The 17,312-nt window shown below is 39.7% G+C and overlaps 1 protein-coding gene across 1 annotated transcript; it reads right to left on the bottom strand.

Moving 5' to 3' along the window:
* Positions 1-1,690: 1,690 nt before the first annotated feature.
* aldh3a2b (aldehyde dehydrogenase 3 family, member A2b) lies at positions 1,691-13,839 on the bottom strand. The gene is made up of 11 exons (XM_049592221.1): positions 13,681-13,839; positions 12,122-12,284; positions 11,266-11,497; positions 7,903-7,988; positions 7,182-7,390; positions 6,942-7,059; positions 6,580-6,721; positions 6,257-6,423; positions 6,045-6,144; positions 4,492-4,730; positions 1,691-2,663 (listed from the first exon to the last, which is right to left on the bottom strand). The coding sequence occupies exons 2-11, from the start codon at positions 12,281-12,283 to the stop codon at positions 2,649-2,651; spliced, it is 1,470 nt and encodes a 489-aa protein (XP_049448178.1). The 5' UTR covers position 12,284; positions 13,681-13,839; the 3' UTR covers positions 1,691-2,648.
* Between the last annotated feature and the right edge of the window lie 3,473 nt (positions 13,840-17,312).

Below are 17,312 nucleotides of genomic sequence, written 5' to 3'. Positions count from 1 at the left end.
GAAATCTGTGCTTTGGTCTGATGAGTCCAAATTTGAGATCTTTGGTTCCAACCGCCGTGTCTTTGTGAGCTGCAGAAAAGGTGAACGGATGGATTCCACATGCCTGGTTCCCACTGTGAAGCATGGAGGAGGAGGTGTGATGGTGTGGGGGTGTTTTGCTGGTGACACTGTTGGGGATTTATTCAAAATTGAAGGCACACTGAACCAGCATGGCTACCACAGCATCCTGCAGCGACATGCCATCCCATCCGGTTTGCGTTTAGTTGGACGATCATTTATTTTTCAACAGGACAATGACCCCAAACACACCTCCAGGCTGTGTAAGGGCTATTTGACCAAGAAGGAGAGTGATGGAGTGCTGCGGCAGATGACCTGGCCTCCACAGTCACCGGACCTGAACCCAATCGAGATGGTTTGGGGTGAGCTGGACCGCAGAGTGAAGGCAAAGGGCCAACAAGTGCTAAACACCTCTGGGAACTCCTTCAAGACTGTTGGAAAACCATTTCAGGTGACTACCTCTTGAAGCTCATGGAGAGAATGCCAAGAGTGTGCAAAGCAGTAATCAGAGCAAAGGGTGGCTATTTTGAAGAAACTAGAATATAAAACATGTTTTCAGTTATTTCACCTTTTTTTGTTAAGTACATAACTCCACATGTGTTCATTCATAGTTTTGATGCCTTCAGTGAGAATCTACAATGTAAATAGTCATGAAAATAAAGAAAACGCATTGAATGAGAAGGTGTGTCCAAACTTTTGGCCTGTACTGTACGCTCATCAGCCAAAACATTAAAACCACTGGAGGGTGAAGTGAATAAAACTGATCATCTTATTACAATGCAATGTTCTGCTGTGAAACTTTTAATACTGCACTCATGTGGATGCCTGACACGCTCCACCCCCCCAACTTCATGGCAACAACACTCCCTGATGGTAGTGACCCCCCCCCCCCCCTCAGCAGGACAATGGTCCTGGGGGTTTTCTGTTGCCTGTGACTGATATTTTCCCAAGGCTCTGTCCAAAAGATGGAGAGTCATTTGTGGTGCAACATATCCAGCATAGTTATGAATATTATATTCAATTTCTGCCAGTATATCCCCCTAAATCCTACACACTGGACCTTTGAAATGTTTTATTCAATGTATGGGTCACACATTTTTACAGGTGGAGAATGTAAGAATCATTTAGGCCTACAGCAATGATAAACAAAAATTAAAATGTTAAAAATAACCATTATTAATTTCAATATAATTTTTGTCAAAGCCACTGGAGAGGGGCTAAAGGGCCACAGGCAGCTCCAGAGCTGCGGGTGAACTACCTCTGGCCTGGAGTGCTTTTTGCCAGAAAGGGGCTTCCTGGTTGAGGTGAGGGAAAAATCATGGTTTGGATCTTTCTGACAGATGTGAGCTCCAGAGGGAGCCTCAGATAATGTCACTTGACTCAGCATCAGTTGGGGCTGAAGACTACAAGCTCCTCATCTTTGTTTTTCCTACTACTTTAAGTCAGAATGTCTGCATGCCTACTTCTTCTGATAAGCAGGCTAGTATTGATCATGTTAGCTCACTGGAATTGTTTGTATATACATTATGTTGTTACACATAATTATAACCACATATTAAAATATAAAATTAAAGTTAAGTCACAAAGTGATACATGTAGAAATATATTTATTTGAATATTAATCCAATATAGAAATACATGTATATTTATTCAACTATTAATTACAAATCCCTTCAAATTTAAATGGTGTGATAAAAAACAAAACATTAAGCAACTACTGTTGTTTAAAAATCACCAAACAATTTGATATGTTGCTTAAATTTGTTACAGGCATTTGGTGTTTTTAGTAAAATGACATAAAAACACATGATTCACATGATCCTGTTTGATTCTTACAGGCTGTAGTGAACTAAAGGAAGACTGAGAGGTCTGTGACCAAACACTGAAGTCTCAGAGACAGACTGGACATGTTGTCTTCGTCTCTGCTTTCACATTGACAAAAATGACAAACCTACACAGGACAGAAATCATCAAGAGCCTTCAGGCTGAATGTGGAGTTAATGGCTGATCTATCATTGAAATGCAATGGACACAAAGTGAACTGTCTCCTACTAAATAAAAACAATAACGTTTCATAAAAATATAAACAGTTCATTATGCAGGAATTGCAACTAACTTCATTTTTTCATTTGTTAGTAAATGCACGTCTTGTTCGTATCACAGTGAAGAGTTCTACAGTAGTGTTATACATTTTCTTACTTCTTTTAAAATCATTCATAGCAGAATCACATTATTATACTGTATGTTATGTTGTGTACATATTCTTTAAGTATGCAGACCTGATCTAACGGGTTAAGATATGACAAATGTAAGAGCCATACATGAGAATAAATAATTACCTTCATGAAAATAAGATGCTTGCTACACTGCACTGTGATTAACTTCTGACACCATTAATGAAATGTAAAATGGATTAAGGCCTGAACACCCTGAACACTCCCTGTATTACAGCGTCGTCTGCAGATGCTCATCTGATTGATACAGGAACTCAGTGATGGAATCGTATGAAATTCACACTGCGCTTCTCTTCTCTCTGGTCCTAAAGGCCGTGGAAACAAGACACTTGTTGTCTGTGAAGCAGCGGGGTGTCTTCAAAGGAGATAATTCTGAAAAAAGAAAATTATTTTCCTCATCAGTTAATTACCTTTTTTTTAGACATCCTACCATTTCTTCCTTCCTTAAACCAATTCTAATTCCTTGACTTGTGTATTGTTCTGCACCGAGAATCGATCTGATACCATTGCATTAAAACAAAAAAGAAAAAAAGAAATTAACAGCTGTATGCTACCAACACCATGCGCTAACTGGAATACAGACTATCATGCCGCATCATGTTACATCGGATCCGTTAAATATGGAATTCTGTCACATTGTGCAAACAAACCACTTAACCCTGTATGCATTTGAAATAATTCCTTTCATTGTTGTATGGCATGACTCGGGTTAAACCCTTTGTACAACATGAAAAAAAAATTCTTTTATGATCTAGTTTGACATTTTGCTAATGGCTAACGTTACACTTTTTACCGGAAATAATTTCTTCTTGGCTGCTCTCAAACAGTAACTGCGGGTGGCTGCACAGCACAACTTGCTGTATAGGCTTCAGTTTTAAAGTGGTGAAGAACTGACTTCTGTAAAAACTCTCTTTTTCTTAACAAATTAGGTGCTATTGGATCAGTGCACAGACTTGTGTCCTTGCTGATCTAGCATTTTAGGCAGTATTAGAGAAATTACTGATACTGATACTTTGATATCTGAACAACTCTACTTTTCATTTTCTTCTTCTGTGTTCACACTGCTTGCAAAAAGACTGACAATTATCTCACTGGCAAACTGTGATGTTTTTGCTCCTGTTGGTGAAGCTTCAAAGGAAGTAATGCACAGTGACAGCTGGTGGCAGAAATGTGCCATAAAATGTAACAACGCACCAGTAATAGAGGAGAAAAAGAACAAGACAGGTCGGTGTTAACAACAATGACAAGTGTACTATTAAAGTTTCAGAAAGTTCCCAAACATTTAAAAAAGTTTTGTAAATGTATTAGGGCGTGTGTTCAGGTTGCATTTTTCTTTGGCAGAAAAGCGATGGCAGGGTGCTGGAAAGCAGTTCCACCCAGCACTTGGTAAAAAAGGCACTCCAAGCACCATTTTAATGATGTGCTACACAGGGGTTTTGCTTCTATGACAATAACATTTTGACATTAACATCTTTGTTGTAATATTTTCTGACCAACAAATCATACAGTAAAGCGAAACACAGTAAAGCATGACAGTAATGACACCGAGGACTTTCTCAAACGGTTACAGATTGTCAACTAGGTGTGCTGAGAGCGGCCACACAAAAAAGCCAGAGCACTCTGAGAAAAGGGCACAGTGTTTTTTCTCCAGGCGGCAGCCCAGATGCTGGTGTTCAGAAAAAAAACAGCACTATGTGGACACAGACCTTTGAGAAGCAAGAAATACATTCTACCTTCAAGGATATATGCATTTTTGTTTAGATGCAATACACTCACTGACAGCAAAAAATAGATCATAATTAAATTTTCTGCAGTAACCATCTGCTGGATGGCGCTCATCTTTCTTGTTCACCTTTGATAAACAACAGTTTTCTTAGTTTTATAATCAACGTTAATTGATTATCATGTGAGGGCTGTAATTTCCATGTTTTTCCTGATTACTAAATTAAACCTTGAGCACTTGACATCAGCAGAGTTGACATGTAGCTCACAGCTAGCATTTAAATCTTCCCAGTCATTTGCAACTTTAAAAAATAAAGAACACAAGAACAAACATCTTAAAGGTGGTGCTTGGAGACGGTTGAGCTATGAGTGTGATCACCGCTTTTTTCTCCCTCTTCCCTTCCTCATGACACACACCGTAAACATGTTTTTATCTGTTCAGCACTTCGCTGTGGTTCTCTCTTTTGCTGTGACTCACCTGCAGCGCAACAGCAGCCACCACAGCCAGGACGGCTAAGAGCGCCATCCGCCCAATCCAGCCCAGGTCTACATTCTGCAGGATGAAGAAGCGCGCCCAGCCCAGTTTCTTGGCTGTGTGAGGTGGGTACCGCATACTGTTCACCCCTTCCATCTTCAGCTGCTTAATGAGACAACCACGCAGGTGGCTGAGCTGGTCAAAGCTGAACTTGCCATGGTAGCAGCCCATACCACTGTTCCCTGTACACGAAAACAGCGAAGGTTTGACATACTGGCCTCTGGTTTTAAATCAACACAATCAGCCAATAACAATGGACACAATATCACTCAGGAGCCACAACACAGCTGAACACAGTTGATAGCAGAGAAATTATCTGATGTCTGGGTTTTCATGAACACACTGACAACTGAAAATTGACAAAAAAATAACATTGCACATATTTTTTTTCTTTTTCTTCTATTTTCTTAGTACTGTGCACATTGTTTAGTCAATATGTTGCACTACCCATCTTCTTCATTTTAAAACGTGTACAGCTCTTTATTTTAGCATATATATATAGTTTACATATTTCAATTATACATTTCTATTTTATATCTGTGACTTACAGTACTTGTTTTCTTTTATCTTACTTTATTTATTTTGACCATTGTGAGCCACACCACCAAGGTAAATACCTTGTTTATGAAAACCTAATTCTGATTCTGAACCAAACAAACATACTGTATGTTCACTGTGATGGATTAATTATCTGCAGCAAGTCTCAAGTCTTTACAAGATATTCACATCAAACTGAAATGAATGAAAACCAGCTGAAGGTGCGAAAGGTACGAAATCATATCTAAAAAGTAATCAGTGATGCACTGTATACATTGTTTGTATTTTTCAGGCTTTGTAACAGTAAATCCAATTGTCTAGTCTTTTAATCATAGCATGTATTTGCATAGGAAAGTGCCCTAGTTTCGAAACTTGTATTGAACCTGGTATGTTTGTGTCCTGATGGGACACCTGCGCTATTTTGCCAAAAATTCACACTAGAGGGCACTCTCTGTACAGCCTACACGTGCTACATGTGAGTGAGCAGGTGAGTTCACCTATGAACAGATATCTGTGTATGAATGCAGAATCTGTAGGGGATAGATTACGTTCGGGTTTCCAAGTGGTATTCACCTTCTGAGCAGGCTTGTGTCCATGTGGAGAGCAAAAGAGGTGAAACGGGTTGGCCACAAATGCAATTTCTAGACCAATCAGCTCTTGTCCGATGACAATTTAGCATTTTATTAGCTTTTCTCGAACTTATCTGTATTTATGTGCAGATATATGTAAATAGAGATTAGCCAAAATGTTCTAAAACAGTCTCAAGTTGCTTATCAAACTGTAAACAACACGAAAGAGGAAGTCTTGGCCTGGATATCTGCTGACCCTAAAGGCTTCATCATCAGATGATAGCTGACCAGTTCCAAGATTGACCAATGAGTGACATAGCACAACGGAGTGTAAATGAATTCTTATTTTTAGTATCATTTCTGCAAAGAGTTGTCACTGCATGTACTCACCCACTCCTCCGAAAGGCAGAGAGCTGACAGAGTAGTGCACAAGACAGTCGTTTGCCAGCAGTCCTCCACTGGAGGTCTCCTCCTTCATTCTCTTTATCACCTTCATAGAGAGGATTCATGTCATGCTTGTGCATCTGAGTCAACATACCGTACATGTAGAGGTCTGCACCTGTTAACTACCCTGCATGTGTGCAGTGTCTGTGGTAAATTACCTTGTCATCTGACGAGAAGACGTAGAGGGCCAGAGGTTTCTCTCCCTTATTAATAAACTTGATCGCTTCATCCAGGCCGCTCACCGACAGGATGGGGAGCAGAGGTCCAAATATCTCCTCCTGCATCACCTTCGCCTCTGGCTTCACGTCCCGCAGAACTGTGGGGGCTAAACACGACAAAGACAAAGTATTTATCAGATGCACGTTTTCATTGTCAGGTATCCATCACTTCAATTTGTGTAACTGCCTAAATTAAAATCTCAATAACAGCCTCCTTCTGATCGATTTGCACGTGAAGAGTTAGTGGCCGTCAGAAGGATTACCTATGTAGCAGTCTGACTCATCATTGTCTCCTCCTACAGCGATGGTGCTGTCTTCCAACATGTTCATTACCCTCTTGAAGTGGCGCTGGTTGATGACGCGTCCATAGTCAGGACAGGTCTTTGGGTTGTCTGTGTAGAACTCCTGCCGATGAAAACAATCTCATTATTACACTAATTAACTGAAGAAATAACCTCCCAAAACCAATGATTGTTTCTGTGCACTTAGGTTTTAAAACTCATTTAGTTTTCCTCTACAACAACATGACTATCTGACATTACAGATTAAAGCTATTAATCATTCTGAGGCCTTTGATAAAGAATATTTTAAATATTTATTTTTGTGTTTTCAGGATCGTCAGTACCTTTATGGACTTCTTGACCTCTTCGATGACCCGGTCCTGGATGCTGGGCTCACACAGGATGTAGTCTGGGGCGATGCAGGTCTGACCACAGTTAGTGTACTTTCCCCATGTGACACGCCTGCACAGTAGCGTAAGTGATAATAGGAAGGTTTCAGCTACAAGCTACAGTGTAAGAGGGACTGGATGGAAAAAATTGTTAGAAAGAAAATAAGCTTTAAGCCAAACCACATTTAATCTGACCTGCAGGCTATGCTTATGTCACAGTTCTTGTCGATGTAGCAGGGGCTCTTGCCACCCAGCTCCAGGGTGACAGGCGTCAGGTGTTTGGCAGCAGCCTCCATGATCACTTTGCCCACCATGCTGTTACCGGTGTAGAAGATGTGATCAAACTTTTGACGCAGCAGCTCCTGGGTCTCTGACACTCCTCCGGTCACTACGGGGTAAAGCTCCTGACACACAAAGAACAAACACACATGCAGATATCACAATGCAGCATGTAGTTTTTCAAGTGGCGTGTTATATGTCTTTGTAACACTCAGTTTAACTAAGTCTTGTGATATGTCTTTTTTTGTCATTGTAGATATTTTGCAGACATAATAGAGATTAAAATAAAACAAGATGCAAGTTATTTGCACACTCAAAGAGGCAAGCAAACATTTTAACTAGCCTTTGTATGCATGGTTGCCCATGTAAAGTTTATATACTACAGTAAAGGGGAACAGTGTTTGCCTGAAATACTCCTGTTTGAAAAAGTACATATTTCTTTAACTCACTCCTGTGGTTTATATATATTTATCTAAATAATTTATATTCTATTACAATTGTCTGTTCAGTGTCAGTTATGTATGGTCTGCTTAACAAACAACAATATTCTTTCATTACATGATCAATAACTACACTTATTTAACTCTCGCAAATTCTCATAAACTTGTTATATTGCTATTATGCGACCCATTCTTACTTTGTCGATGTAAATCGGCAGCAGTTCCTCCATGACCTTTGCGGTGTGAACACAGACCTCAGAAGGCTTGATCACAGCTGCATTACCTGAACAGGTAAATGACAAAAGCAACAGACATTACTAGATAGAAGTTTCATTTATTTCTCCTTTCCTCTAAAATTCCAAATTGTTTCTCTGCTGTTCCCCATAGTCTTGTTTTCTACCACCGTAGTTTCATTTAAACCACCAATAACTTGAGTTTTTTGGCCACTTGGCAGCAGACACAAGTTGTGAGCGCAACACTGAAATCATCATCTCGTAAGTTGATATAGCGATCTTAGCAAACAGCTGCTCATTTACACAAGCAGCAGTTACAGAGCAACATTATCAGTAAGCAGTAAATATTTACTGTGTTTTTAGTCTGTACCAACTCTTGATGGAAATACCTGTTTGTGTAGGTGCTTAACGCTACACTATGTTCACCAACTACTGTGTCTGTTTGCCATTTGTTGCTTAGACTTGCTTCTTTACTTTAGCTGACATAAGAGCATTTTTTTCTTGGATATACATTGTGACTACACCTCAGAAGACATGGCCTGACACAACTTTCTCAGTACACTCAAAGGGATGGTTGCCAATATACCTTAGAACCTGAGTCATCAACAAGGGGTCTGCAAACTCTAGACAGTCCTCAGAGTTACTGCAGGGGCGGCTGTAAAATATTTCTGAAAATATAGATTAACATTAATCCGACTTATTTTGCCTTTTGCAACAACTTGTCTTTGTGAAAGTGGAGTTCCTTCTTAACGTAACCAAAAAGCATATACAGGTCAAGACTGCAGCCTGACACTAACATGGCCCTCTGCCTGACAACCTCAATCCAACAAGTTTAATATGTAACTCAGTTTTACACAACATATTTAGCAGGGTGTCCCTGTTACAACTTTCTTTCAGTTAAGGGGTCTTTGGCCTGAAAAATGTTGAAGATCCCTGCAATAGAACGTATGCAGGATTGTAATTCTCACCCAGATCTTTATTTTTCGTATAAAATATATTCAGACGCAAGACTGACTACAGACGTCTCAGTGAGGTGACTCAAACACCCCCATGTTCTATTATGGCACACCAGATATTAAGCCTTTTTGGCAGGTGTAGACTCAATTTCACAACCTCAAGTTTAGCATTTTGGCCGTCATTATCTTGTTTTTTTACAGTCAGAAGCGACAAGGGGTGGAGGTGGGAAGGAGCGAGGGGTGGGTCTGACTGCAAACCTTAAGTGACACCTAGCAAGCAGCCTATTACTCAAAGCAGCCACACCCTTCATTATGCATAAGCCTTAATAAATTTTAAACCGGTGAGTTATGTTGAAATTATCTATAGAGGCCAAAATCATTTTTTGTACCAGGCTGTAAACATGTTTATTTCTGCTGTAAAGGCAGTTTAACATAGGTGTCAATGGGGATTGACTTGCTTTTGGAGCCAGCCTCAAGTGGCCATTTAAGGAACTGCAGTTTTTGCCACTTCGTGATGGGTTCATTTCTTCGCCCCAGAGGTTGTCACTTGTACAACACACACACATATTCTGGAACTGTGACTGTATTTATGTGTTAAAGATCCTGTGTGTAGGACTTAGTGGCATCTAGCTGTAAGTTGCAGAATTGACACTTCTCCCATGTGCTAAGCATGTGGGACAACTGCGGTGGCTGACAAGACAACTTGAAAGCCCGAATGGCCCTGTCTAGAGCCCGTGTTTGGTTTGTACGTTCTGGACTACTGTAACAACATGGCAGACTCCATGGAAGACGACCTGCTCCGCATGTCGATATCAGGTTTTTGTTTTTTAATGTTGACACTTTTACACTTAATTTTATGTCTCTTTTATTTTATTTTCTTTGTTTTATTAACTTATCTGTGTATGATATTCTTTTAAATTTCTATTTTTCTCACATTGTGTAGTATTGAAAGGTATTGTATTGTGAAGAACCTTGTAACTCGAGTTTAGAAAAGTGCCATAGAAATGAAACTGAATCACTATTATTATACAGCTAACTTTAAGATAATGGAAACACAATTCTTTTTTATATCAGGTGAATATAAATTAATGACAACGTAGTTATGAATGTTAGGTAGCGTTTCTGCTAATACCTACCCCTGAATCCTACATACTGGACCTTTAAAGGTTATTAAAATTTAAATGTGTTGAATCTAAATCATTTTGTGTGGTGCTGGTGTTGTCGGCTGCCTTTGACCCAGTCATTTATTTTGATTATCTGACTTGTGACCTGCTCGGCACATACTGTCACAGTAAAATATGATAATGCTGGAGCAAAGGATAAAGTCCACGCAGTGCAAACACTTACTCCATGGGCTGCAGCCGAAAGAACTCAGTTAATTTAAGTCCTCCAGGCATCAGTGTTTTTAGTCTAAACAGGCTTTATCCAGACGAAACAGCCATGAGCATTCAACCTGCAGCGGCCCTGTCGCACTAATATGTATACATATCGCCATGGGGACAAGTAACAAACAAAAGATTCAAGCAAACAAAGAATGAGACAAATGAATACTGCAGTGTCATGCTAAAAAGTCACAAGCAAACACTCCACACTGAGGTTTGCATCACAAAGTGATCAGAGCCAAGCCAAAACCCTCAGGATGGGGTGGCCGTTAGAAGCTTCTGAGGCAGAAATGAATTATTCATGAGTCACTGATTATCTTGAAGCTGAGTGATTAACTCAGGATTTAACCTTGTCCTCTGAGCTATCGCTGATAAAGTTGAGACATGTACGTTCAGGTGTGCAGACCCACCATCATGCTCACATGATCACCTGCATATGTGTCAAATAAACTAAGTTGACAGTTCAATCTATTGCTAATCCCTGGCTCTCTCATAGTACACTGTGGCTTTTGACCCTTTAATCACAAAGAGATTTAATAAAATTGAAGAATGAGTAAAGAATGTTGGGCAATTTTTGGATTAAACAGGAACTGGAGTGGTTATGATCACAAGACAAAGAGAGAGAACTGAAATTACACACTGCCTCCAAAAATGAGCTGCTGTTGTTTCTGCATGTTTGTTAATTGATTGACAGTTTGAGCTTTGAGGTGGCTCTACAAACTCTACATTTTGACCCCTAATGCCATTTTATGTAATTTGAGATTGCTTGAGTGGACTAAGGACACAAATCAGTGTTTCAAAACTCAACCGATAGAGTCTAAGATTAGATAGATCCCTTGTCAAAGTTCATCAAATAGGGAAGTGACAAATGAAATCAGACAGAAGAATGTGAACGCTGACCTTGTTACATCACACACATGCAGACACACGCACGCTGCCCTTTCACCAACCACACCCCTCGCACACACACAAACAGCATGCAACAGTACCAGCGGCGATGGCTCCAATGAGCGGCTGGATGGTGACAGCCCAGGGGTAGTTCCATGCTCCGATAATGAGCACCACTCCCAGCGGCTCGGGCTGGATGTAGACGGTATCCGAGATGGTCAGCAGGTTCTTCTCCACAGGTCGAGGGGCAGCCCACTCCTTCAGCTTTTTGATGGCCAGGTTTATTTCACCCTCCAGACCCAGAGTCTCGTACAGCTGGGTTCCCACCTCGCTCTGGGGATGAAGACAGTCATGTTGGCATTGCTCGAAGCTGATGTGTTTTGGTCTTTTTTCATTGTATAATGCATTTTTAAGCCTGTTTGCAAACCAAGAAAGTTCTGTAACCACTTGAACCCCCTCCTTTGTGGAGATTTTGTGGAGGTGTCATTTATTTTTTGGGGGTGTCTTCATACTACTGTCTGAAAAGATTTGATCAATTGTTTGTTTATATGATTCAGTTTTCTAGCTCTTCAGTTCTTATTTTCTAATCTATGTTTAATGTTAGACACTGAATGCCTGTCTTGATAAATGTTTGTGAACTGTGTAAACACCAGGATCAGCAATAAAAATAAGTGCAGTGTTTTATTGTTCTTCTGTGCATAACAAAGTCTGATCCTTGTGTGGTGTAGATGAAACCATAAAAACCTGTAATACACACTCTGTACAGTATGTAGAATCGAAAACACTCTAAGCTAATAGCCTGTAGCTTATTTAAACAGACTAAGAAACACAAAAGTCTGAACCAACAAACTCAAAACTGATTCTGATTAGTTTTATTCTCAAACCCAGACTCTGAGGCTTGTTGGACACCAGGCATTGCGTATTTTGGATGCAGAGGAAGAGCCACTCACTGCTCACCTTATTGAGGTCTTTCTTTACAGCATCTGAGATCACGCTCTGTTTCTCAATGAATAACCGCTGCAGGTTCTTAAGCTGGCGGATTCGGTGCTCTAAACATTTGGACCTGCCTGTTTCAAAGGCTTTCCTGGCACGAGCCACCGCCTGCTGCTCCCGGGACATCCTGGGGAAGAAAAACAACAGATAGTTTTAGTCTGCTGCTCTGACACAAGACTTGGTTAAGTAAAATATTTGGTGAAAGTTAGCCAGGCAAAGTTGCCACATTTTTTGGACTGTTTTCTAGTCCATGGACATTTCAACTGTTGAAACATGTCATGTGACTGGCTACCAGCCACACAGTGTAGAAAATAACTGATACATTAATCAATAAAGAAATTAATCATTAGTTTTGGCTTATTACCGATGTATAATGTATGTCTCATCTCAATTTTGCAACTGGTCAGGGTGGAGCTGCTACTTTACACACTGATGCATGCTTTAATTTTGCAACAATTCATAAGTCATTACTTGTTATAGTTTGCTGTGTAATTACATTATCAGTTAATGCATCAATTATTTTCTCTAACTGTTTGATCAATCAAAAAATGTAAAAAAAAAAAAATGCCCATCACAGTTTCCTAGAGTACAAGCTGACTTTTTAAATTGCTTTGTTTTGTCCAACCCGCAGTCTAAAACCTAAATATACCTCAGTTTCCTATGACTGATACCTGAAAATTCATGTGAGAAGCTGTAATAAGACAATTTTAGATTTTTTTGATTCTTAAAAAGGACTCAAAACAGTCAATCTACTATCAAATCAGTTTTTTGTCTCGTCAACTAATTGTTGCAGCTCTAATCTGACATCAATCAACCCCTAAATACTTATAGTTTGAGTACATTTTGCATACTTTTCTACTTGATGCAGTGCAATTTAGCACTTTTACTTGTATTAGTCTTTTTTACACAGTGATAGTGATACTTTTACTTCAGTATAAGCTGTAAACACTTCCACTGCTGTAAACGTACATTAATGTGTAATAAAAGCAGTTAAACAACTGGACGCTGTTTGACAGGAGTTCACCCAATAGCCTCCCTTCAGTGATGCAGTTTAAATGACCCTGCTGCCAAATGGCAGCCTGCTGTCCGAGCTGCTCTTTGTTTATAGAAAACGGAGAATGTGTTATTATAATAGGATTGTAACAGGAAACCTCCATTTTACAGAATTACAGCCACTGGGTCAGAGTTAAAGGTGCAGGACTGAGAAACCACACACTGACAGTTTAACACAATGAACCGTAATGACGGCATCCGCGTAGATCATACTGCACAGTCATTTAGATAAACATTATAACTTTGAAGCTAAACTTTAACTATTACACAGTTATAATGTTATAAAGTTTGATATCTTCCTGAGTGGTATTCTTATAGCTTGCAGGGCTATTTGTCGTTACAAATACCAGTGTTTATCGGTTCGTTTAGCGAACTTTGAACAGCTCCGCTGATCGCTGTCTGACAGCCGTTACATCGTCTTTAACAATGGCGACATAACACGACACAATGCGTTTAGCTTTTATTCCTACCTGATTAATTAGAGTTACGGTGAATGTCTTGAGATGCCTCTCGGTCTCGATGGTGAGATAACCAGCAGCAGAGGAGCTGAAGAGCGTCAGCAGCAGAGAAACACAGCTCTCCTTCCCCGTTAGGTCACACCCCTACCGGGGGAGGACCAAACTGCCGCTGCAGCTAGCCTTTACCTGTTAGCCAGCTTTGTCCAGACTTAGCTTAGATATCTCAACTTTTACTTAATGAATTGCCACGAATTTTTGTACATATATTTATGATTAAATCTTACCTTCTCTTTCAGCGCCACCACCATGAGATTAGCATATTGGACTTTTAGCTTGTTGGCATAGTTCTGTCTGATTTAACACCAATTAGAACTCCCATCAGCAGCAGCAGCAGCAGCAGCAGCAGCCAGGGGCGTAGCACAAAATTCTGGGCCCTAAGCTTAGTCTCTGTGGCGTTGTGAGCATTTATACTTGTGTGGTGGTGTGTCTGTGTCACTCTGCAGTTACACCTCTAAAACACTATCAAATTTAAAACAAGTTCACAAATCAGCTTCACTAATACTCGCAGCATTCACAGACAAAGAATTTCTCTTTTGCTGGACCAATCTTGCCCACAAACACACATGCTAATGTTTTTAGCACAAGCCTATGGCATTTTACATTGTATATATTAGCCTAGCAGCTAGTGATCTTTTCCCCTTCTAATAAAAAGCCTGGGACAACAGCAACATTTAACAAAAGAAACTTTACAAAATTCAGCTCTATTACAACTCACAAGGTTCACTGACAAAACAACTGTCTTATACGAAACACCTTTTCCAAACAAATATAACATGCTAATGTTATTAGCACAGGCCTATGGCATTTTACATTGTATAAATTAGCCTAGCGGCGAGCCGAGATTTCCTCTGCTCATATGAAGCCAGGAAAAATCACACACAAGACTTAAAATGCTATTTTTTAGGGTTTATTGTCTTCACAATTTATTGTTTCTTTGCTGTGAAATCAAAGTAAATAAAAGCTTCGTTTCGACTGAGGGAAATGGTTTCAGCTTACAAAAATAGGAGGTCTGCGTTGCTGCGACGCATAGTTATATTTCTGGGGAGGTGCACGTCAGGCTATGGTGTACGGTATTGCATAGGCTCTACATCACTACAGAGCCTTCGGCGTAGGTACAGCGTCGATTTGACACAGGAGTATGAATTCCGCTTTAGTCACTCCCTCTATAGCAGAAGATGGCACTTCATAATGAAAGCTCTGTGCTGGAATTTTACTGTACTTAATTTTGTAAATAAAAATACACTTCATTCTTGATACGTCACATTTTGGGGCCCTGGGTAAACAGTTCCACTTTTTACCCACTAAGACACCCCTGGCAGCTAAATAGTTTGTTTAGTGCCACACAAATGTTAGCATGCTAAACTAAACTAAGATGGTGAGATTAAACATGGTAAACATTAGGCTGTACCTAATAAACATATAAATCTATTTCAGAGATACAGTAACCTCAACCCTTCATGTCGTAGCCTATAATACAGACATTTATACTGTAGTAGGCCGGTTATTTATTTGCACTATTTATAAGTTATAGTTTAGTCTACATCTCACAAAATACTTGACTTGTATATAGATGTTTTATTTTTACTGTTAGTCATTGGTGCTTTTAACATATATTTATATATAATAAATACACCTACTTGTGTACATAATTGTCCCGTCTGTTATTTACCTTCATTTTTCCAGCTTTGTCATCCTTGTTCCTAGCTGCTATGCTCATTTCTGTGTAGCCTACATGAGAGCAATGCAAACAGAGTCAAAGTCTTCATTTGTGTGCACATACTAGGCCAATAAAGGTGATCCTGATACTAATATTTGCATTGGCATTGTGGGCACTTAGCTTGTTAAGATTAGGCATTACGTAGCTACACCTGCACAGAGCAGCCTGGTCAGCCATCAAAAGCAAAGATCTTCAAGAATTAAAAGTTCTGTGTCCTAAACAATTTGTGACAAAAAATTTTCTGAGATTTCGTAAATAAGGCTTGACAGTGACAAACATAGTTCTCACACCAAATTTAAGAGTTATTATTTGGTACTATAATTTCAACTCTTTGTGCATGCAAACACTGTTCGAAATATTAAAACAAATGTATATGGCCATATTACAGAATAGTATAGCCTTCTGCTAATGTAAAAATATGTAGCTGAGAGTAATAAGATCAAAATAATCACATTTATCAACTTATTATTATCATTATCTATAATAATATACAATGTTTATTCAACTCTCCACTGCGAATATATCCCTCTTTTATCAAATGCCAGTAGTCACACCTCACCTTTAAATATCGGCACCATGTGATACCCTCTGACATGATGATCCAGTCTGATTTTCCTGGAAATCCTAAATTATATTCTTGTTCGGGGTGAAATGCCGTCATATCTCCAACGTGGTCCAAGTCCCTGAGATGCAAATCTAAAATCCAAAATAAAATCAAAGTCAAGGGGTTTATTTATTTATTTTCATGTTCATTGTTATAAAGACAAGTCAGCTGATGCTGTAAATCACTGCATATATAGTGTATGATAGTTTGCAGCATGTCAGCAGGACAGTATAAACACAACACCAAATACAAACAGTATACCTATCTTGAGAAAGAGTCAGAAACAAGTTGATCTGTATAAGATCTCTTTGAGTTGTTACAATGTTTCTTTAAATAATACCTGCAAAATATTTATGTCATGACATGTCAAGTTCATGTCTCCACCATGACATTTGTGTCCAAACACTGGCCATCACTGTAATTGATTTAGTTGTCATGGTTTTCATTGAGACAGCATTATATTTTAATGCACAGAAAGCTGACAATGACAACTTTTTAGATGGCTGTAAGTATCTAAAGTGTCACCCAGGTGTTTCAACCAAAACCTCTTCATTTAGAAGGCATTTTGTCTGTGTGATGAATTCATCTGACTGAACAACAAATGACCCAACCTAAAACCACAATTTCCTCCATGGACTTTCTTCTCTGCTTCCTGAACTTTCATCCACAGCTGAAGTCACACTGACCTGCTAGATATCAACGCTGTAAACCCTGCTGACAGAATATGTCAGTTTCTTGTCCTCAGCATTCCTCCTGAGCTGTAATATCTGTTTATTTTGTAACTATAGCTGCACTAAATCATGCCTCCTGCTTTCCCTGCCTTCCCTACTGAGTCTGACGTTCTTTTATCCACAGCCAAGCTGGAATCACACTCAGCTTCTATTTCTCAGATCCAAAAAGGCTTTTACGGCACGGGACACGCTGCGAAGAGTAACCCCCTCACCTCAGTCATGCGGCACATGGGATTAGGCCCAAAAATCTCTCAGGTTGACAGGAAATGTGGACGGAGTTTCCACATCAAACAGCAGGCTGAGGAATGGTGTTTGTGTATTGTGAGGGAAGGAGCGAGGATGTAGGTGAGGGAGAGGACGGCACAGCGTCATTCACACATGAGTGTCAATCCTGATTTCTTAGAGAGGAGTGTGGACACAGAAGAGCAGCGTTTCTCTGTGTGCACACCTGAGCTTGTGAGGTATAAACTGAAGCATTCAGACACAGAGACAAGTACAGTTTGTGTATTGTGGGGTTTGTTTGTAGAATAAT

Source organism: Epinephelus fuscoguttatus, linkage group LG12 (genome assembly GCF_011397635.1).
Source record: "Epinephelus fuscoguttatus linkage group LG12, E.fuscoguttatus.final_Chr_v1".
NCBI classification, from domain to species: domain Eukaryota; kingdom Metazoa; phylum Chordata; class Actinopteri; order Perciformes; family Serranidae; genus Epinephelus; species Epinephelus fuscoguttatus.
This window is presented reverse-complemented; position numbering and strand designations above follow the sequence as displayed.

Coding starts and splice junctions, on each gene's coding strand:
- aldh3a2b (XM_049592221.1), bottom strand. CDS start 12,283: ATGTCCCGGGAGCAGCAGGCGGTGGCTCGTGCCAGGAAAGCCTTTGAA. Junction 6,722..6,941: donor AGGTCAAGAAGTCCATAAAG/GTACTGACGATC, acceptor TTTCATCGGCAG/GAGTTCTACACAGACAACCC. Junction 6,145..6,256: donor TCTTCTCGTCAGATGACAAG/GTAATTTACCAC, acceptor CTCTCTATGAAG/GTGATAAAGAGAATGAAGGA.